The sequence below is a fragment of the Leuciscus leuciscus genome (assembly GCF_965113295.1).
Source record: "Leuciscus leuciscus genome assembly, chromosome: 23".
NCBI classification, from domain to species: domain Eukaryota; kingdom Metazoa; phylum Chordata; class Actinopteri; order Cypriniformes; family Leuciscidae; genus Leuciscus; species Leuciscus leuciscus.
The window spans coordinates 18,282,217-18,304,688 of record NC_138747.1 but is presented as its reverse complement, the minus strand read 5'-3'; the positions used below and the strand labels follow the sequence as shown (position 1 = coordinate 18,304,688).

The window sequence follows — 22,472 nt, the reverse complement described above, 5'->3', positions numbered from 1 at the left end:
ACATAATCTCCTGGATTTATGATAAAACCCAGCGGGCTGATATTACAAAGGGCCCACGGGAAGGCCCCTTTCAGCTAAAAAGGTGCAAAATGACCTTCCAAAGAGATGATTGCTAAATGTATATTATCTAAATATAGGCCTGAATGCAGCTGTGCTTTCTTCGCAGTACAGTTTAAAATCAAGGCAAAAGACAAAAATGCTAAAGATGTGTGCGAGTTGAGCTGATAGGCCTACTTGCAGTTTTGTGGCCTAAACTATAACGCCATCTGCTGGTCAACTCCAGTAAGACAATCCTAAATTATAACGATTTACAGTTGCTTTAAAAACTAGATTTTATAAAAATTATTGTCACTTTTATGCAGTTACTAAGGTGTTCTGTGATCTTTTTAGCACGCTGCTCAGTGGTTGCTTACTCAAGTCGAATCTACCAATTGCCCCAAATTATATTTTGACCTTGGTTCCACTCTCAGTGGGCCTATGCGATTTTGGGCGTCCTCCCAGCGAAAAAAAGTAAGTCCGATTAATTAAGGTGTTAAGATGATAAATATGCTTGCTTTTGAAAATATCAAACAAATTGTGGACAGACACACACATGTTTTGTGAACCCCTCGTCCACAGACATGTACAGCTACATGAGTGCCATAGCCTACACTGAATTTTATCTAGTCTTTTGATATTCCACTGAATATTCTTGATGTATGGGAGAGTTTGTGTAAATCTACTGTAAATGTACTCAGTTTGTGTAAATCTACTTCTAGGGTTCAGAGTATTTATTTTTTCCCACATTAATTTCCCACATGTCTAGTACAATTATGTGGTTTTGTTTTATACTTTTTTCTTGATATACCCCGAAAGAATGGAAGTGAAATGTGACAACATGCCCCATAGGTGGGGTACATTGTAACATGTGAGGGGCACATTGTAACATAACCATATGACAGATTAAAATGACAACAGATTATAATCTGATCTAATCAAACAAATATACAAGACAAACTAAAATATGTTCTCAATAAAATACAATTATTAACTTTTTCATATAAAATAATGCCATATTTTTAATAATAAAAAAAAATGTTTTAGTTTGACTACGAACAGGAAAGCATATATACTTATATATATATATATATATATATATATATATATACTTATAGCAAGAACTATACAACATCATATATTAATAATTAGTAATTTCTGAACATTGACTCTCAGTCTTTATTCACCTTTTTCTCATGTTTTCTAAATAGAATTCATAAAAGTATAGAATAGAATAGCATATTTTTAATACACTAAAAAAACTTGCTGCGATTATTTATCACAACTTAAAATCCAACATTGTTTCAACTTTAAAAAGTATGTGTTCATGCTTGACTTAAAATATTAAGTTTAGTTAACTTTAGTTAAGTTGGATATTTAAGTTATCTCAACAAATTTTAAGTTGTTATAACTAAATCACAGCCACATTTTTTACAGTGTAGGGGCTCATTGTAACGCGACCCCACCGGCACAACTGGGATTTAAACTCTGCGAGTGTCTGCTAGTTAGCGAAGCATTAAAGAACTATATCAACCGTTAAATAACATATTGGAGATTAAAATATCAGATTTGTCTAATTTTAAATAAACACAAAAAATAGAGATGAAAAAACAACTTAAGAAATGTACTTTTGCTATTGTTTAATGTCTATTGATATCTTCCAAAAAAAAATTTGCCGCAAATTTTACTCCATATAGTGTTGATATGGCAAAGTAAATACACTAAGTTTCACCATGCTAGCATGTATGGAAGTATTTAAAACAAGTGTGTTACAACTAGCCCCGCGCGTTGTTCCCCGCTCTCCCCTAGACTACTACGGACACTTTGAGAATGACTTGAGAATGAGATAAGGCAATAACAGCCAAGGCACAGAGAGAACAAGCGTTCTAAAAATATTCCGTTTGTCTGTCTTACAGCACCACCTACAGGTTAATGTCAGTACGGACATTATTTTAGATGTTTTGGAGTCAGTTTAAAGCAACTTTTCAAATTGAAGCTTCTTTTCTCAGTGTGCAGATATGACGTGTGTTACGCACGGGCGAGTGACGTATGCATGCAATTTCCCGCGACATCCGTCCCGACACCTCAAAAGTATTGATCATTGTGGAAGAAGTTTTTTTTTTTTTTTTTTTTTTTCTAATTTCATTTGTTTGGTTTTTAGCAACAATAAAAAAGAAGAAGAAGAAATTCCGTTGTGTAACTAATAAAATACAAATTCATAAAGTTGTTTTTAATAATAAAGCTGCTACAGATTATAAATATCATGGCTGATATTTTTTTTCAAGACAACTAAGAATGTCCTATAGAATTACAGTTCGTTCCCTTAACAAGTTAAGCATGCGGTAATATACACTTAAATTACCAGGTCCTAAAAATCACAGGATTACAAACCAAACTCAAAAACACAAGTTTGAGCTCTTTTAATTCAAAATTGTTTCTTTTCACAAAAAAAAAAAAAATGTAGAAATAAAAACAAACGAAAAAAGTCTGGACGTGCAAGTGGCAGGTGTTCAATAAAACAATTTTAAAAATTAATAATTTCAACAACAGTCCTGTATTTATACACTGCGTGAATGATTGCCGTTCTGAAACGTTTACTTTGACTGAAATAAAGACACTGTATCTGTCCAATGAAATTATGATGTGCTGCTTTTTGACACATTAGTCACCATGATAATATTTAACTTTGGTTCTTCAGATTTGGCCTCTAAACATGGAGAGGCTACAGCAAAGTGAAAAAATTCCAGAGAAGGTAGTTTACATGGATTTAAAAAAAAAGAAAAAAAAGAATGAATGAATGAATGAATGAAACAAATGCAGGAAAAATTACACAATCCTCTTTTTTTTTTACTGCACCTATTAGGAAGAAAATGGACAAAAAAAAAGAAGAACATAAAGGAATTCTCCACACAATCAAGCTCAAAACATCTCAATGCAATGTTAAAAAAAAAAAAAAAAAACACCAACAGAAAGACATACAGATACAAAACATAGATGTTTCTTTAAAGAGGAGGACAAATAGACGCATTAAAGATGAAGTTCTGCATGACACCAGCTCCCGAGCTGGCGCTTTTACATCTGATTGGACAGGATAGACCTGCAGCCCGACCAATCAGACAACAGATACAACTCTGAGGTAGATCAAAGGCCAAGCTGACCTGGACATCTAAATACACAATCACACACAGACACACAGAAATCTGCTTAACTAACTGTAAGACAGACAGATGAAAGCCTTGTTTACAACCATGTTATGAACCCGCGATCAAGTCTTCCCTCCATCCAACTGCTTAGAGATGTGTCCACACCTACGAAAACTAGATTAAAGCTGAGATTGACGAAAAAGACACAAACTACCATTCAGTTTGACCAAAACCTATTGCAGTAGTCCATACTATCGTGTTCAATAGTAGGCAGAAAAGGTCTTTGGTGGAAAGTGTCATAGTTGCCTTGAAGTTGCATGTTTTTTTTATTTTTATTATTTATTTATTAAATTGTAATGACGAATGTTTTACATTATTTATTCAGAAATGCATTCATTTGCAAAACTGTTCTATCGTATGTTTATAATCTGTTAGGCCTCAACTATTAGGTTCAATTTTTATATTTCTTGATTTCTACCTAAAGAAACATTGCACTTCTGCCTTTAATCTGCGCATCAAAGAAATCCTGATGTGTTGTGTAAAAAAAGAAAAATGAAGGAAAAAAGATAAAATAAATAAAAAATGGCACTGAAAATAAAAATCGCAATCATCCTGTGAACAGATGGAAAAATGTCAGCTTTCCCAAATCCATAATATCCCTTTTATTAGCCCCGCCCACATACCTCAGCTATCTTAACCACACCCGCTCATGCCCCGCCTCCCACGAAACCCCACCCACCCTCGTCTCAACATCCACTTCTACATCTACCGAAAGACTTTACACATGAATTCAATGGAAAGAAAGACTCCTCCACAACAGACACACAATCTCTGAAACAAATCATGTTTGATTCAGAGCAACATTAAAAAAGGAAACAGGAAAGCCATTGCTTTGAGAGACAGGAGCAAGAACCAATAGCCAGCAAGCATTGCATCAGTCAGTCTAAACCCCACCCACCATATTTAAAAGGTAAATATTTGAACTACTAAAAAGGCAAAGAGTGGAAGACCAAAAAAGCAAACAGAAACCTCTTCATTTCGACTACAACCGCAATTTTTTTCTTTTGTCTGTTTGAGAAACAGTCCGTAAAAACATAATAAAAACCATATTTAAAAAAACATCATGCATCGAAAGGTGTCATCATCATCACGCACTGTTACTCACAGACATGGTCTGTGTTAAAAGTTCTTGGTAAAAAATAAGCATTTGTCATCTTCTCCTTCCTCTTTCTAGCAAAATAAAACTCTGCTCCCCTTTGTTGTCCATAGTTGATGTGATATTGCCTTGTCTTGATTTGTTGGAGAAAATGTTTGCACAAGAGTTTTCTGAGGTTTCTTGTTGATTTCTTTTAGTAGATGATTAAATCATGGACAAATTTTCCGGAACCCGTACGCGAGCGTCGCTTCCTCTCTGATGTCACTTCCTCTAAGAGAAAGCAAACGTTGTTACCGTAGCAACGGCTCGTACGGTAGTCTGGCTCTGATCTCAGAACCTGAAACGAAAAACAACACTAGTCAAATACTGAACACTATGGACATGTAAGCGGTGTTCCGGAATTATGTTGATGTTGATGAAACACAAAAAGTAGTGATTTTGTTGTACGTCCTAGAGAGTTAATGTGGACATTCTCAGTCTCAGACGGTTCCAGAAATGCATATGGCACACAAAATTGGAAACACATTAGTAGTTTCCAAGTCGTCATCCGATTGGTTGAATTCTACAGGTTTTGTCGCGTTCTTTTAGCCTGACAAGCCAGACCCACGTCAAGATGTTGGGTCACGTCAAGATGTTGGGTCACATCAAGATGTTGGGTCTGGGAACACACCATTGGCAGGGCTCAATCCGAGGGGCGGGATAAACGGTTGTCTTTCAAATTCCCTCTGCACGCAATAGGATAGCGCTTCAACCAACCACCAGCGGAGCTAGTTGATAGATTAAACTTTTGCCGTATCCGGTCGGCAAACCTCCGAACACATCTTCCTTTTTTAAGAATGACTTCAGTGCCGTTCTTTGTTCTTTTCTCAAAGAAAAGCTTAACTCCAAGTCTTCCAGAGTCGCGGCCAAAGCCGATTCGAAAGACCGCCGTTCGCCAGCAGCAGCAGCTCTTCTTTGTTTTCAAGTAGCAGGGAATTCACGCGAAACCGTCGCAACTCTGCCGTCATTATGTTAAGCCCGCCCACCGACTCTAAACACGATGTGATTGGCCTGACTAGAGTCGCAAGCCAACGGAGAGTTGCTAGACGACCCTGGCTGCAAATTACATTTGCTGCCGCTAGGGTGCGTCTAGATTTCTAGGCTAGCGTTCTTAGCGGTCCGCCTGGAAACAAAGCCGTCGTGATGCCAAACTCATGGAAGAAGGAAGCCGTCGTGTTTACAACTGTGACAATGAGTGCTTAACATGATCAACTAAATACTGGATTTTCAAAAGTATGTGAAGTTCATGCCTAAGACTCTTTAAAATATGTCCAAGAGTTTTCCTGTTATCGACTTTACATTTTCACGCCTCTAAACATGACGCTGAACAAAACGAACTGTGATTGGTTGCTTTACATGTCAGTCAGGCGTCCTCTTGGGCGGTCCTTGGCCAACGAAAGCTGTGATGGAGTCCGTCAGTCTGAAGGTCTGGCTATGCGAGACTAATGTGGACAGGGCTTTCAAAGTCCAAAAATGCCCAAAAGTACCATAAAAGTATTACATAAGACTTGTGTGCTGTATTTCTAGTCTTCTGAAGCCACAAAATGGCTTTGTCTTCAATTTGAACTGCTGTATCTCTAAAATCTCATTCAAATGTGGAATGTTTTAAACAAGGTTTTGACGTCCATTAGACCACTGCTTTCCCAATGAATGGGATTTCAATGTATGGGAAAGAGCACCGTCAACATTCTACAACTTCTCCTTTTGTGTTCACAGAAGAAAGGAAGTCATATGGGGTTGACAGAACATGAGAGTGAGTGAACAAAACACTGACCATCACAAGAATAAAAAGATGAAAATCAAATACCGTTTTATTGCTTGTTTGGTTGAAAAGAGTACGATGAAGGATCCGAAGAGGACACATCTTGTGGCTGTACACCACTTTCCTGCTGAAAAACAAAACAAAAACAAATACATTTCAACATTTATTTCAATATTTTGTGTGGTTTTCCAATAATAATAATAATAATCTAAGCTAAATTTACTTTAACTGTATGAGTCATTTCCAGAGAATATTTCTTTCTTAATCTTTTCTTTTTGTAATATAATATAATATATTATAATATAATATAATCATTCAATTGATCAAAAGAGATAGTAAAGATATTTATAATGTAATGTAATGATGCTGAAAATTTAGCTTTGCATCACAAGAATTAATAACAATAAAAAAATATATATATAAATATATAATAAAAAAACTGCTATTTTAAATTGTAATAATATTTCACAATATTATGATTTTACAGTATTTTTGGCTAAATAAATGTAGCCTTGGTGAGCATACGACTTTCAAAAACACAACAAATCTTACCAGCCTTAACATTTTAAATGGTATTGTAATTATGATGTATTTAACAAGGTTTATGCTTATAATTTGATAGCAAAAATAAAGCCTGTCTAGTAGAAAAAATGTAATAAAAAACGTAATTTCATATAAATTCTCTGAAAACAAGAATAGCTTTTTTTAAGCAAGATCAAAAAAATGTGTACAGGCGTCTTGACAATACAGAAAACTACAGCAGTCTGTGGTATAAATGCCGATTATAATTGCGGTATAACTGTCATTGAGTGTAGGACTGACCTCAGGAGGGATGGCAGCGGGCTGAATGTGGGCGTACTGAGGGATGTAAGCTCCTGGCATTGCTGTGTTGGCAGGAATAAACTGCAGGAGAAAAAAAGTATGTGGCTTTATTAAAAACACAGGTGTTAATATTACTTATTAATTAGCATATACGCCTGTGCCATATTATTGCAATCTGTGTGATAGGATCATACGGTTGCAGTGCCGCCCAGAGAGAGATGGCCCATCTGCTGGGTGAGGGGAGCCAACATAGCGGACGGCTGCAGTGACATGGGATGCTCCATAGAGGGCGACAGAACGGCTCCCTGAGTCAAAAACAAAAACAGAATACAACAATTATATTTAGCAATTGCAGAGAAAGAGCGAGAAATCTAGCACTAAATAACAGAGAAATTCTGCCCACAATAGGGCAAAAACAGGAAATATTGTGTAAACACACACACGTCTTTCTGACTTATGTGTAAGCAGCAGTGGTTGTGAGTCATCTCCTGTTGAATAAATGGAGAGATGAAGAGATGAAAGAAAAAAAGAGAGAATAATTTGGCCTTACTGGGTGTTGCATGATGTAAGGCTGATGTTGCATCCATGAAGGATTCTGTACCTGGAGACACAAACGCAGATGTTAGCAAGAAAGCAGGAGCTAGTCAGAAACACTCACATCAACACAACGTGACCGTGAAGTTGAGGGAGGAGAAGAAGAGCAATACCTGGTATGTAGAGATGTATGGAGACACTCCTGGCTGAGCCATTAACCGGTTCCCCATAGCATAAGGAGCAGCATAGTACCTATAAAAACACATTATACAAAGGATACAATATTTCTGAGGGTCTATATGACATTTACACATCATTTAACTATTTAATGGCAATTGCACAACGTACATCTGAGAAAAAACATCTGAGCATTGTGGGGTTGGTTGGTGTATTAAAGGGTTAGTTCACCCAAAAATGAAAAGTATCCCGTAATTTACTCACACTCAAGCCATCCTATGTGTATGTGACTTTCTTTTTTCAGCCAAACTCAATTGAGAGTTATATTAAAAAAATGTCCTGAATAGTAACTGAGATTTTGAAGCCCCAAAAAAACGCATCCATCCATCATAAAAGTAATCCACACGGCTCGAGGGGGTTAATAAAGGCCTTCTGAAGTGAAAAGATGCTTTTTTGTAAGAAAAATATTCCATAATTGTAAATCTATAAACTGTAACTAACTAATTTGTTTAACGGTTTTAATTTAGTTAAATTGTGGCCACGACTGAACTAAGACAAGGGAACAGGTCAGTGGCCACAGTTGAACTAAAACAAATTAATACAATGTGGTCATGTTATAAATAAAATGAGGTAATGAATCAGTACAATGTGTCCACAGTTTAAATAAAAATGAGGGAACGAATTAGTACAACATGGAAATGAAACTAAAACAAGGGAATTAATTATTAAGTCATAGGAACAAATTCTTTTTTCCGCATGTCATTCGCTGGGCTCTGTAGAATAGCGTAGAAAATAAACATTATAAACTAAAAATAATGTGCAAAATAAATTGAAGACACGTTCAAGCTGTTCTTACCCATTCTGAAGGGCGGTATTGGGGTCATAGGTCAAGGTCATTCCACTCTAAAGAAAGTAAAATAAAAATAGGTTTTGATCACAGCTGGTTTCATACACATAAAGGCAGTTTCACTATACAATTGACAGTTAAAATATGTCAGTTACTATATTTAATTAGCCTTACAGTACAATAGTTGGAAACCAAACAAAGGATGACGTATGATGTCATGTAAGAATGGCTCATTAAGCTTCAAGGCACAAATACACACCCATTCACCTGCCGTCACCGTCAGCACCACGCACATACGCAATTGTAAACAGGACTTACTAGTCTCACCTCGGCGTCCCGTGTCCAGGTTCTTCCGTTAGGGACATATTTAGCCTGACTTTGTCTCTTCTTCTGACCGCCGTCAGCAAACTTACACAGCAAAGGCTCTGATGCACCTAAAACACACACACACACACACACACACACACACACACACACACACACGCTTAGCTTAACAGTACTGAAGACAAAGACTATATAGCTTAAAGTCTGTAGCCTACATATAGACTATATATGCATTAGAATATTGTGCTGAATACTCACCCAGCATCCCAGAGGAGGACTTAATGAACTTCCCGTTGAAGTGAGAGATCACGGCATCGCACTTCTCTGTTGACTCCATCCTTGAAATACGGCGGAATAAAGACAGAAAATTTCACAAAACATTCACATGCATGAACAGTGTAAATCTGACCCCATTTCACAAGTGAACACACACATACACACACAAAATCAGTAGTCTCACTAACCTGGCAAAGCCCACTCCCCGGCTCACTCCATTAGTGTCGCGGAGGATTCGGGTGGACACGACCTGTCCGAAGGGTTTGAGGAGGTTCTCTAGCTCCTGCTCATCCATAGACACGGGCAGGTTGGACAGGTACAGGTTAGTCGGGTCCTGCTCCTGTTGCTGCATTTAGAAAAACATGAAACACACAACACGATATTACACACGTAATTAACCATCCTTCCATCATATGTCTATTCAGCTGACATAATAGCCACTGTGAAGACTGAGAAAGAGTCCTTTATGTACTTCATGTAATGGTCAAAGCAATGTTGTTATATCATTTTTTTGTTAGCTAATAAACCTATTGCTAAGCGATTAGCCTGTTAACTTAGAACAGTGGTAACTGATTATACTGCTAGCTTAGCATACTACTGTTACCCCCGGTTTCACAGACAAGGCTAAGCTAGTCCCAGACTAAAATGCATGTTTTAGCTGTTTACACTAAAAGCAACTTTCACTGACATATCTTAAAAAATGTCACTGCCATTGTTTTGTCGCAAGATGCACACCAGTAATGTTTTTTTTCTAAAGCTCATGTATAAAAGCTACTTATTTAGCTTAAATGCTAACCTTTGCATTTTGTTAGGCGATTAACCTTCTAGCTTAGCATTTGATAATGGATTAGCCTCCTAGCTTACCATATGGTTAGTCACCATGAAATCAAACTTTATTTACAGAATGTTGCAGTGCTTATTATAAATGATTTATCCATACACATCATTATTTTTTTAATTCATGTGCACTCGTAATCTTTAATAAAAAACGTTAACCTCCCCTTCCCCTAGAAACGACATCTGTTCTCTTCGTGACGCATGTCTCAAAACATAATATCCTCCACAACTGATTGCATTCAGATCTGCTTCCATTTAGTTAGCAATGCCCAACTTCCTACGATCCAATCAATTCCCGAAGGACGAAATCAAATCCTGCCCTACATTTTTCTCACTCCAGAAGCCGTTTCACTCTAATATACAACACAATAGAGACAAAAAGACTTTTGCAACTTCCGTTTCATGCTGACTTTAAATGGTTGGCCTGCAAGCTTAATATACTGCTAACTGATTAGCCTGATAGCTTAACCATCCATGTCTTATTCATTCTGTGCCTTAAGAAATAAAAAACGGTAGAAAATCACTTTGCATTTAGTGTTAAAATGTTAATGTATTTAAATTACACCACCACATATAACATTATACCAATGAAACTATAAATAGTCAAATTAATCATTTGTCATTCTATATATTTTTTCAGTTAGCTTAAAAGCTAACCTAGCTTATTGCTAGGGTATTAGCCTGCTAGAGTAGAATACTGTGGACTAATTAGCATGCTATCTTAGCTATCCATATCTGGTTAATTTGGTGCCTTAAACATTTTAAAATGATAGAAAAACACTTTGGTGTTTTTAGTCTTAATCCTGACAATATGTTAATGTATTTAAATTGTCACATATCATATATTACCGAAACTATGAATGGTAAAATTAAACATTTGTTCTCTTTTTTCTCTTTTTCATTTAGCTAACAATCTAACCTTTGCATAGTGTGAAGCAATTAGCATGCTAGCATTAAAAGATAAGCATTTTAGCTACCACTACCACTCAAGGATAAGCGGAAATGCTATTATGATTATATAAAACATATTGCGATAATTTAGTCGTTCATCCTACAGTTCAAATAATAAAGAAGCACGTCGTCTGAATAAGCTCAAAACCAGCATATCTCAGTGCACTTGATTGAGACACACACACACACACACACACACACACACACACACACACACACACACACACACACACACACACACACACACACACGCACACGTGCATTACAGGGAAGTGGAAGAGTAATATGCTGACAGTGGGGAGGAAGAGGAAAAAGAGGGCAGATTAAAAATTGAAGATGCAGGCAGAAACACCCAGCAGAACCTAGGAGAAGGTCACAGCAGGATTTTTACACACACACTTCTATGTAGCACAAAGATATACACAGGAAATGTGTGTGTGGAAGAGAGGAAACGAGGGAGAAACACGCATGAAAAGACACCAGAGGTTAAATTTTAATATTTTAGATCGACATTTCCTGAATCGTCCTCACAGACAGGTCATGAACTAGTTACTTAGGAAGAGGAAGTAATGTCAAAAATGGATGACTCACCTTGGCCATTTGAGCCTGAACTCCACTGGTCTTTAGTGCTGTGACGGCTTTTTGCGCGGACACTGGACTGTCAAAATCCACAAACCCATATCCTATGAAGAGGACACAATACATTACCACATACTAGCTAATCTACAGCAAAAAGCTTGACCAAACACACATCTTTAAACTCTGAATAATTTTGCCCGATGTCACAATGTGTACATGCTTCTTTTTTTTTTTTTTTTTTTGTTAGTGATGGTATTGGATGATAATACCAAAGTACTGACATACACAATGGTACTAAATGATTACCATATTATTCATGTACTATGGTATTTATTTACACTACCGTTCAAAACGTATGGGGTCAGTAAGATTTTTTATTTTTGTAAGAATTTGCATTAAAGTGCTTTTTTGCATTTGCATCAAATAAATGCAGTTCTTTTGAACTTTCTATTCATCAATAAAATCCTGAAAAAAAACTGTACACAACCGTTTTCAACATAAATAAATGTTTCTTGAGCAACAAATCATCATATTAGAATGATTTCTGAAGGATCATGTGACACTGAGACTGGAGTAATGATGCTGAAAATTCAGCTTTACCACCACAGGAATAAATGATATATTAAATATATTAAAACAGTAAACAGTTATTTTAAATTGTAATAATATTTCACAATATTACTGTTTTGACTGCATTTTTGATCAAATAAATGCAACCTTGGTGAGCATAAGAGACTTATTACATTTTAAAAACTCACCAACCCAAAACTTTTAAATGGAAGTGTATATGGTACTATTTAAAAAACAAAAAAAACATGATAATTCAAATGAATAGAAACAAAAACATGGTATAACCACGGTACTGAACACACAGGGTTCAAAATGAACATTATGTCAGTCAATTAAGAAAAAGTATCATATTTTTTAAAGGTCATGGCACTGTATTTTGGATTATTTTAATTTTATTATTATTATTCTATACTATTATATGTTCTATTGTGCCACGTAATATATTATATTGAATGATATAAGAGTGTTCATTTTGGACCCTGGTAACACATGTATACAAGTAAGAATAAAATTACATGACAAACCTTTGCATTTGTTTGTAGTCTTGTCAAGAATAGCTTTGGTGGACACGATTTTACCATATCTGCTTCCAGACAGACAAAAAGAGAGAAAGAAAATGAGAGAACAAGTTAAACACGGGCTCAGTCTCACGAGTCAGTCAATGTGTCAAATGACACAACAACACAGGAATTCACGACATGAAACACAAGATCTACCATAATCCATGAGCTGAGAAAAAATAACACCACCCGAAAGAGCTCTCAAAGTCAGCTTGAAACGCATATAATTCAGAAACAAAGAGTCACTTGTGACAGAATCATCCACGGACACTTGATGCTGACAGCCCAGGTGCTTTAGAGTCACTGTGTGACAGACGAGGATTGAGCTGCTTTAATGGAGTGTCCATGTGAAACCTGTTATTACAGCGCACAAATCACCACGGTTCAAAGGAAACGCTTCAGCGCACGCATGTGTGTGTGTGTGTGTGTGTGTGTGTGTGTGTGAAAATGAACTCGCCATTAATGGTGCAGTGAACAAGGGATAAACACTGGAGTAAGTGAATGCATGCTAGCGTACTGCTTTCTGGACACGAGGATTATCTTTGCATAATTCATACGATTTCAAACATCTTTACATGCTTTTTGTTTTTTAACAGTATGGATTATGTTATAAACATTTCAAACAGTATTATGTTACGAGGTTGCCACATGACCTCATCATTCATGTTGTATACTTAAATCTCCAAGTGGTGTCCAGCATTTTACATTTTTTTAATACATTTTTAATAAAATGTTTTTTGGAAGACTGATTAAATGTTAAAGACTTAAGTAAAAATAGTATATCTGGCTTATTTGTCACACTGGAAATAGAATGAGGCATTGCATTGTGGGATACTGTACCTAGTGCAGATTCCATATGTCAAATGTAGTAGGTCGTAAGAGCATTCAATGCATACAAGTCATTCAATTCCTATTGCAGAAACGGTACGCTAATATTCAGACACTTTTAAATCGGAAAGATGGTTGAGAGAAAGGACAGCGAGGCAGAGGGAGCATGTGATTTTGACAAAACATGGGAACCAAACCCAAATCTTCCACATACTGTAAGCACCAAAGCTCAACGTCTGGAACGACCGTTCCAAAGTTTTGGGTCAGTACGATTTTTTTGTTTTTGAAAGAAGTCTAACCAAGGCTGCTTTTAATTTCATCAAAAATACAATTAAACAGTCATATTAGGCTATTAAAATGTATTACAATATATTTTTTAAACATTATTTATTCATGTGATGGCAAAGCTGAATTTCCAGCATCATTACTTAGCCTAAGTCTTCAGTGTCACATGATCCTCCAGAAATCATTCTAATATGCTGATTTGATGCTCAAGAACCATTTCTTACTATCATCAATGTTGAAAACAGCATTACAGCCTAATATTTATATGGAAACCAAAATATTCTTTGATGACTAGAAAGATTTTTTTTTTTTCAATTTAATGTGTCCTTGCTGAATAAAAGTATTAATTTCTTTTTTTTTTTTTCGTACTGACCCCAAACATTTGAACAGTAGTGTACGCTAACCGCTACACCGAGTGCTTGTACACTGAAAAATAAATTCACATTTCTGCTGGCTTAGATTTATTGATGTCTCTCTCACGAAGGCTGTGCAGGAAAGAGCTGTGACAGGAGTGCTGACAGGGGAAGGACTGTTTTTCACCTTCACCGAGGGCTCCGTTTCCAAACTGAAATTTAAATACGTTCATGTATTTATAAACCACCTTCCTGTGCCGTTAAAACTCTGGCTTAGACGAATAAATATGTATTCAGTGTGACGTTCAGCAGGGCTGCAAAGCAAACACTAAACAGCATTTTTGGGGCGCGTCCTGGGCCGTGTCAAAAGGGAGGGAAAAGCGGAGCCAATCACATTTCACACACAGATCACAAGACTCCACGCGCCAGAGGAGCGCGCGACCTTGGCCTTGACCCGTGCGCTCCAGCGGGGACGCCCCATTTCCTGCCCCCACCGGCAGAATTCCCTCAGAAGCTCCCAGAACGACGCTGTTTTTCTGCCTGATGCGGATCAAGGCAAATCAATCCGCGGCTTTGCCATGAACGGTCACTCTCTGTGATTAAAACAGCTCTGGAAAGCGAGGTTACGATGTCACTGCGATACCTCAAAGCTGAACTGACACAATCCTCACAGTTTTAACCAACAGTTGTGATCATAAGCGGGAATCCGGTTGTACTGTATAGTTATAATGTACATATGACCTCAGCTTCACTAGAATACTAACCAAGAGGATTATGGGCCTCCCATCTGACTCTTTCGAATCAATTTGAAGGATTACCATGGTGATGACTGGTCTCCCGGGGGCAGCCAGGGGTAAATTAACCCACAGTGGGAATGTTTGAACGGAATACATGTGGGATCAGAAAGCCTCTGCACAAACAAGCACTCTCGCCGATATAAACACGTATGAAATTCGATGTGAAGATGGCTGTCCATAATAAAATGACCAAATATTCCATTGTGTTCAGCAAAGATGAAATTAGTAACAGCAGTAACAGCAATATTTTAGGGAACTTGCGACTTTTCCTGCTCCAGTAACTGCTGAATCATGGCTGCTGGTCTAATACTGCAGGCAGAACGGCTGTTATGAACCAGCGGATCACAAACAGACACTCATTGGAGTGTGTGTGTGTGTGTGTGTGTGTGTGTTGAGTTTTAGAGGGTGATGCGTGAAGCGTATTCTACGCTTGTCTGGAATAACTAGAGGAGAAAGCCCTGATATATAAATAGCCAACCCGACACTTGACGTTAAAAGTATCTCATTACACATTCATGGTTTCTAGTTTAAAAACAGAAAATTAACAGATACAATCTAGCCTAATTCTTTTAAAACGGCAATGCTAAAACTAAATGAATACCGAATACCGAATACTTTAAATACAAAAAAAAAGTCAACATGAAATGAGAAGAACCCTATCTATAAAGTTTATAAAGACTACTGTGAGCTACGAGGTTGTTGATTGATTGTATATGCTTTTGTTGAAGCCAAAGTTCTGCATTTCTTTAATAATTTTTTTTATAAATAATCATGTTTTCCTGGTGAAAAACTACATTTACCAAAGAAATCTCTTTAGTCGCCACCCACTTTAACAAAGACCTTTTTTTTTTAAACCCTTTGGGAAAAATGTGCGGGAAAAATACCAGAACCAAGGCCGCTTAAAAAGTGAATAAGAACTTTTGCACTTCATTTACTTTTTACTTTTCCCTCCAAAATTCTTTATCCCGGTAATTAACACACACTATTTATGATCCAATCAATTCCTGGTGGATAAAGCCATGTCCCAAGCTATGATTTTTTATTGTTGAACATCCCGTTTCGATCAGAAATACATCAGCTTCCAGAATGTAAAACAGTTGCGAATGTCATTTTAGGTTGACTTTAAAATAATAAATTATTTTTGAAATAACAGGTAAAGAAAGACTTTTGCTAAAATCCTAAAATGCAGAAATCAGGCATTGGATTGAGGGATATAATGTCCAGCACAGTGTAATTGATAAAATCAAGTTCTGCACTTTTTTTTGTTGAATACTCTATTAAACTTGGGAACACATTAGACTTATCCAAGTAAAACTGGTTGTGAACACCATTTCATGTTGACTTGATGAGAATCATGTGACTACGGTGGCCAAGAAGTGCACAACCCAATGAAAAAGCAAACATATGTTCACAACGGAAACAAGCCACAACACAGTTAAATGCTCCCGACCACTAAGGGGCAGTGTCTGTCGGCACTGAAAATCTGATATTTCCTCGAGACACGACAAGAGATTATTTGTGTAAGTGATGTGATCTTAATATGTGTAATTGATTTTTAAATGTTTTGATATCCTGATAATCTTAATGTATCGATTCATGAAATGAGCAGAAGATTGCGAGTGAAAAGCATCCAGACCGCCAGCAAAAACCATAGACTGTAAAAAAATATGGACGTAGTTTCCCTGACATCACACGTAGGTGTTTGAAGAGCATTTTCGAAAACCCAAAATTTCAGAGTCGGCAGTCGCCATCTTGGGAGCGCGTCACTAAACGAAAATGGGCAAAGAGGCGGGATTAGCTGAGGTGACATGACGGCTAACAGACAGCAGACAAACGGCAAGTAGTGACAGCAGCGGCAATCCACCTGTCACTCAATTGGCCACGCCCTTAATTATGCAGAACTTTAAGGCTTAATATAATTTAAACTTTAATTTAAAGTTATAAAAATATTCAGCCCCCTCACAGTTATCATGAAGGGCAAAATTAGCTATATAGACCAAAACCACTTTTTGTACCAGACTGTAAAGATATTTTTTTCTGCTGTAAAGTTGGGCATTTTAACATGAGGTCTATGGAATTGACTCTCTTTTGGAGAATGTCTCTAGTGGCCAGTCGATGAATTGCAGTTTAAGTCACTTTCGTGTTGGATTCAAGAGAAATACCGGAAGGTTGCCGGAAAACGTGGTGCTTGATTTTGTTGTGTTGCGGCGATTCCGTTGTGTTGTGAACTTATGTTTGCTTTTTTAAACTCCGTTGTGTCGTGTCTTGATTCCGTTGTGTTGTGATCTTATGTTTGCTTTTTAGATTTCATTGTGTTGTGCACTACTGGTCCACCGTATGTGACAGGCTATGATATCACTGACATGAGTGAGGTGGTTTTAACTGGTTATTAGAGGTATAGTCTTGAAAAAGCTGATTGTGGAGGATGTTTGCAGGGTAAACAGGGGCTCATGAGGGTTTATCCCATAACTTGACCCAATTCTGACAATCTCACACATTCAAGCTGTTAACAGACAACAGGCCCTGCTGTGCTGTGCAGAATCTCACACCAAGAGGAAAACAGAACAAAAACTGCATTTATTTGGTTACTGTTACAGTTACTGGTGGTTTTGTCATGACATAACGGCAAATACTCACGGCTGGCAGAGTTTGACCAGGTCATGATCGGTGGTTCCTGGCGGTAACCCGCGGATGTAGAGGTTTGTTTTGCTGAGTTGCTCCCAGCCAGTCGTGCTGCTGCTGCTACTGCTGTTGTTGGTGCTGCTATTGGTGCTCGGGCTGGGCGGGGCCATTGGGAGGGTGGGCGGAGCAACAGGAGGCTGTCATAGGAGAACAAAGATTTCATTGATTTGACGAATGGAAATGCGTAGTAGATGACATCACATAACTGAAACTTTTGGGGTAGAAACAAAAATAGCGCCTTCCAAATCAAATCATGGACAAACTTCTCTTTCTGCAACAGCACCAAACACTATGAGTTTCTTAAAAGGAAAGAAAAATAACTACAATAATATCATCATAGAAAGAAAATAGCCCCACCTCAACTTCCCCTCAAACACAATCGTCAGACTCCATTCGTCATTAACTCTATCTGTAGTGAACTGGTGTTATTATTACACAGTCAGCCATCGCCAGTGAGTCTGCCCACATCCACAGCTCCCTACAGTCTAATTCCCATTAAAGCGAAGCACAAACAGGCCTAGAGGCACAGTCGGCCCTTCAACTCTCATATCAGTCCAATCTACGCATTCCTCCAGAGCTGAATGTGTTGGGATTACTTCACTGGATGAAAGCCCATGCAACTTTGGAGAAATTCCTAATGCGGCATCAATTTCTTTCAACTCTTGCCACAATGTGCAATGATTAAAGGGATAGTTCATCCAAAAATTAAAATTCTGGCATCTTTAGGCACCCTTATGTTGTTCCAAACCCATATGGCTTTCTTTCTTCAGTAGAACACGAAAGGAGATATTTTGAAGAATGTGCTGGCTTCTCTTTTTCACGCAATTAAATTGAACAGGATGGAAAGCTTCGAGCTTCAAACAAGATGAAAAGGTACCGTTAAAGTCCCCATTAAATCAAGATTGAAGATTTTTTGGCTTTTAGTATGAAAATGTTAGCCTTAAGGTTATCTATAAGCTAGTGTGCTCCAAAACAATGAAACAATTCGCATTTGGAATATACAAGCGTTCAAAACTTACAGTCTCTCACTTCCGCCAATATGGATCAATGATTTTGATAACATCACTCTGCACTTCAGCTTCTCAATCAGATTTTCTGTCCAATCAAATGCTCTCTAGAATTTAAAGCGTCCCGCCCCCTACACTATAAATAGAGACTGAAGCTGCGGCTAAAATCAGTCACTTGTTCACACATCTTCTACATGGTGAATGGCACATACTGCACTATATAGGGGATAGGGAACGATTCAGATAGTGTGATTATGCTTTCCATTGGGGTGTCACGCATACCGCCGCAGCGTCCACATGATGGCACAGAGCAGATCATATGCGCGAGTCGGCACCAACCATAAAATGTATCGGACCCATTTGAATTCTCCACAGAATGCTATATTGTAAAGCGATATTGAGGAGATTAGGAGAAAAAACAGTTAGCCTAGAGATTAGGAAGAAACTGGGGCTTTGCAGAGCTCAACGGCTCTGGCCGAGCTGCGATAAACAAAACGCTTTTGGCTATTTTAAAAAAGAGGAGGAGCTGATAATCAATATGTCCCGCCCTGTCTTTCTGTTTCAGTGGAAATTACATCAACACATTGAATAATGCTGCGCGTTTCAAGGCACTTCAGTGGGCCCTTAAAGTTGTCTGTACGACTTTAGCTCTACTTTCCAAGTCTTCAGACATCATACGATAGCTTTGTTCGAGGAACATACCGAAATTTAAATTGTGAAATATTGAGACATTACTCTCCTTGCGAATAAATTATTTTCTTGAATCAGTTCAACGCAAACCCCGCCCCCCACAGTCAATTCTAAAGTTTTCATTTTGTCAAGTCAATCACAGTGCTGACTGACCGCTAACGCTAACCTTAACCTTAGTATAGCATAAGTAGCACATCCTGCAAATAGTATTACTGTTTGCCAAAAAGGCCCGTTCACACCAAGAACAATACCAATAAAGATAACTTTAATAACTAGTGTCTCCACACCAACGCGTGATGTCATTCTATTTATTCTAACCACAAGCTGAAGTTTTGTCATCTGCCACTTTAAATACTCAAGCTCTTTAAATACTGAACCTGGAAAAAAAACGTTCTGAAAGTGATTCCAACAATATCATTTCACTGTGCCATTATATTTGTGGTGTGCACTCTGCTATTCCTTTACATTTTGAAAGATTTTTTTAACTAGGCTATATCTTTATCGTTATATAGTTATCGTCCTTGTTGTGTTAAGTCATGATGGAATTTTCATTTTAGGTTGAACAATTTTGAGAAAATGTATCCTAAAACCATAAAAAATGTTCAGAGAATTTAGAGAGACATCTGAAAATTATGTTTTTATTCACCTTTCAGTGCCTGTCATGCATTCTGGGGATTGAGTTTGACTCAAGAGTCTCATTACCAAACCGCAGTACCAAACTCACCACAGACTGAGGCATGTTCACTCAAACCGAGAGTTGCGATTTCTCCATAAATCTGCTTTAGCTAAGAGCAAGGAATGTTTTCCAGAGAAAGATCACATGATACAGGAGCGCTCTGGGATACAGGATGTGTGGGCCTCTCGCCCACCCCGAGCAGCAGCCACCACAGCCCACATCACTGACTCACTTCCTGTTTCTTAGTCATTCATTAAAACGGCTCCATTTCTCTCAGCCGTCACAAAATGGCTGCCTGTAAAACATCAGCGGGTGACTGTTCACAGAACCAAATCACCACAAAAGTGACGGCAAAACCTCAAAACGTCACACGCGGTTAAAAAAGACAGTGGCTCTTACAGCACAGAAACTATCGTATACATACATATATACATATATATATATATATATATATATATATATATATATATATATATATATATATATGTATGTATGTATGTATGTATATACATATATATGCATGTAAAACTGTGTCAGTATGTGTGCGGACACCTGACTGTAACTCTATTGGGTTAGTGGGAGTTCTCCATTTTTGACACACTGACCCATTTCCACATGAGCGACTCGCACACTTGTGCGCTGAGGTGAAACTGGATGTGGCCCCATAAGCTTGTTAGCGCCTGTTAATTACTGAGGCAAGAGATCAAGCCACTTTTCCTTCCACAACAGCATGAAAATCACATGCTGAGATGGATGGATGATTTAGAGGAACATATTAGAAAAGAACTGAGCAACTCATAGAGCTCATCCACAAAATGTAATGAGAAAGTTGAACAGGACAGACGGATGGAGATCCTGTCCTAATTTTCTCTTCAATCTGTCGAATGACTGAAGGAGATGATCATTTTTGTACACTTTCTTTTCCCTTTCATGATGAAAATCTATTGATTTCAAGTAGTGCTGTATAAAAGTACTCAAGGCAACATGTCCGGTTTTATCAATAGGGAAAATAACAAAGTCATGGGAAGGGTAACTGAGACATAGAAAACGCAATGGGAGAGGGATGGGGGGGGGGGGGGGGTCACATTCAATATCCAAGCCATCTCTCATACGTCGGCGTGTCCCTTGGGTCCTGAGCTATGCGCTGTAGTCATCCTCGACCATATGGTTCCTATAAACTGTGAAATTCTGAAGCCCATTAACTTCTGCTGCCTCTATCGCAGCCATCACTCTCAGCTCCACCACATGAATGCCTATGCAAATGCATGTGTAAATGTGTGATTTCATGCAGGGCGTGTGTGTGTGTGTGTGTGTGTGTGTGTGTGTGTGTGTGTGTGTGTGTGTGTGTGTGTGTGTGTGTGTGTGTGTGTGTGTGTGTGTGTGTGTGTGTGTGTGACATCCATAAATTCTCACATTTGCAGATTTGGAATGTATAGACAAGTAATGTTTAAATAGAATTCCGCAGACCACACCCACTGTTGGCCCACCAATTGCTTGAAAACTCGTGAATATTAATTAGCCGGAGATTCTTCATAACACCCAAGAATCTACTGACACAAGTTGCCATGGGAGACTTTCACCACAGGCTTCTCTCATCCTCATCTCCCTTCACTCATTAACACCAAGTATGCAAATGTTCTTCTTTTTAAAAAGACAGTAACATTATTATTACACAATTTCTTTAACAAATGTAGTACGACAGGAGTAATTCAGTGAAGAACATCTACAGAAATTACAATTCGTTATGGTCTCATTTCTATTTCTAGACTCAGTGTGACATCCCAAAAATAGAAAAAAACGATTTCAGTTCTGTCAACAGACTTTATGCATATTACACTGTGCAACTGTAGGTCAAATGAAGTGGTGTTGTGTAATACACCAAATTACGTACGATTAATATAAAAAAAATTATGTGCTTTAAAGGCAATGTCCGCGTCTCAAAACACAAGAGATTTGGCGTTTTTTTTTATCATTAAATGTGCGTGCATAAATTTTGTCCATCATAATCCCGTTCCGCGTCAGCAAAGATCAAAAACGCCGCACGCGCCCTAAAATGCTGTCTAGGCAGGCAGTTCACTAGATGTTGAGACACAGCCGCTGTGCGTGAGCGCGCACGCACGAGCAAGAGGAGTTAAATACATTCTGTCCCAGGTAAAGGATCTACTGACCCACTGCGAGTCCATCCTGTACTCTCTATCATCATTACAACTGCAATGCCATACTTTACCTACCTGCTTTCGATATGACGAAGTTCTCAGTGGATTGGCCGTATTTGCGAAGATCATCATGTATTCCCCTCTGTTATGTGACCCAACGATGAATTAAAAAATCTACTCTCAAAATTAGTTGATATTAGGTTACAGTAGAGAACTGTAAATTTTCCACATCGCACACTTTAATGTTGGCTTCGGAGTGAAGTGATAATCCGTGCTTGAGCAGATAAATATTACTGCTAAATAAAAAGCTCGCTCTTGATCGATGGTTTATTCCCACCTTGGCTCGTCCGACCAGTTTCGGTAAATCGCCTGGTTCATTGATCTC

The 22,472-nt window shown here is 37.9% G+C and overlaps 1 protein-coding gene and 2 long non-coding RNA genes across 6 annotated transcripts in view; 1 reads left to right on the top strand and 2 right to left on the bottom strand.

Moving 5' to 3' along the window:
* The window catches only part of LOC309488211, a 9,776-nt gene extending 3,598 nt beyond the window's left edge, over positions 1-6,178 (top strand). For both annotated transcript variants that reach the window (XR_014202053.1, XR_014202054.1), the window contains exon 3: positions 6,091-6,178. This is a non-coding gene — a long non-coding RNA (uncharacterized lncRNA). The remainder of the gene's footprint in view (positions 1-6,090) is intronic.
* Positions 2,442-22,472, bottom strand: rbms1a (RNA binding motif, single stranded interacting protein 1a). Of its 3 annotated transcripts, none has more exons than XM_082156279.1 (14): positions 22,163-22,472; positions 17,514-17,695; positions 12,578-12,636; positions 11,496-11,587; positions 9,305-9,462; positions 9,099-9,178; positions 8,835-8,950; positions 8,526-8,572; positions 7,666-7,744; positions 7,509-7,559; positions 7,153-7,263; positions 6,959-7,039; positions 6,182-6,263; positions 2,442-4,672 (listed from the first exon to the last, which is right to left on the bottom strand). In XM_082156279.1, exons 1-13 carry the CDS (start codon positions 22,217-22,219, stop codon positions 6,186-6,188), a joined length of 1,191 nt encoding a protein of 396 aa, XP_082012405.1. In that variant the 5' UTR covers positions 22,220-22,472; the 3' UTR covers positions 2,442-4,672; positions 6,182-6,185. The 3 variants fall into 3 exon arrangements, with proteins under 3 accessions (XP_082012405.1, XP_082012406.1, XP_082012407.1); XM_082156280.1 differs by having other exon boundaries at positions 6,182-6,260; XM_082156281.1 differs by having other exon boundaries at positions 8,844-8,950.
* Positions 14,234-17,506, bottom strand: LOC309488212. Its single transcript, XR_014202055.1, has 2 exons — positions 16,840-17,506; positions 14,234-16,801 (listed from the first exon to the last, which is right to left on the bottom strand). It is a non-coding gene; the product is annotated as an uncharacterized lncRNA (long non-coding RNA).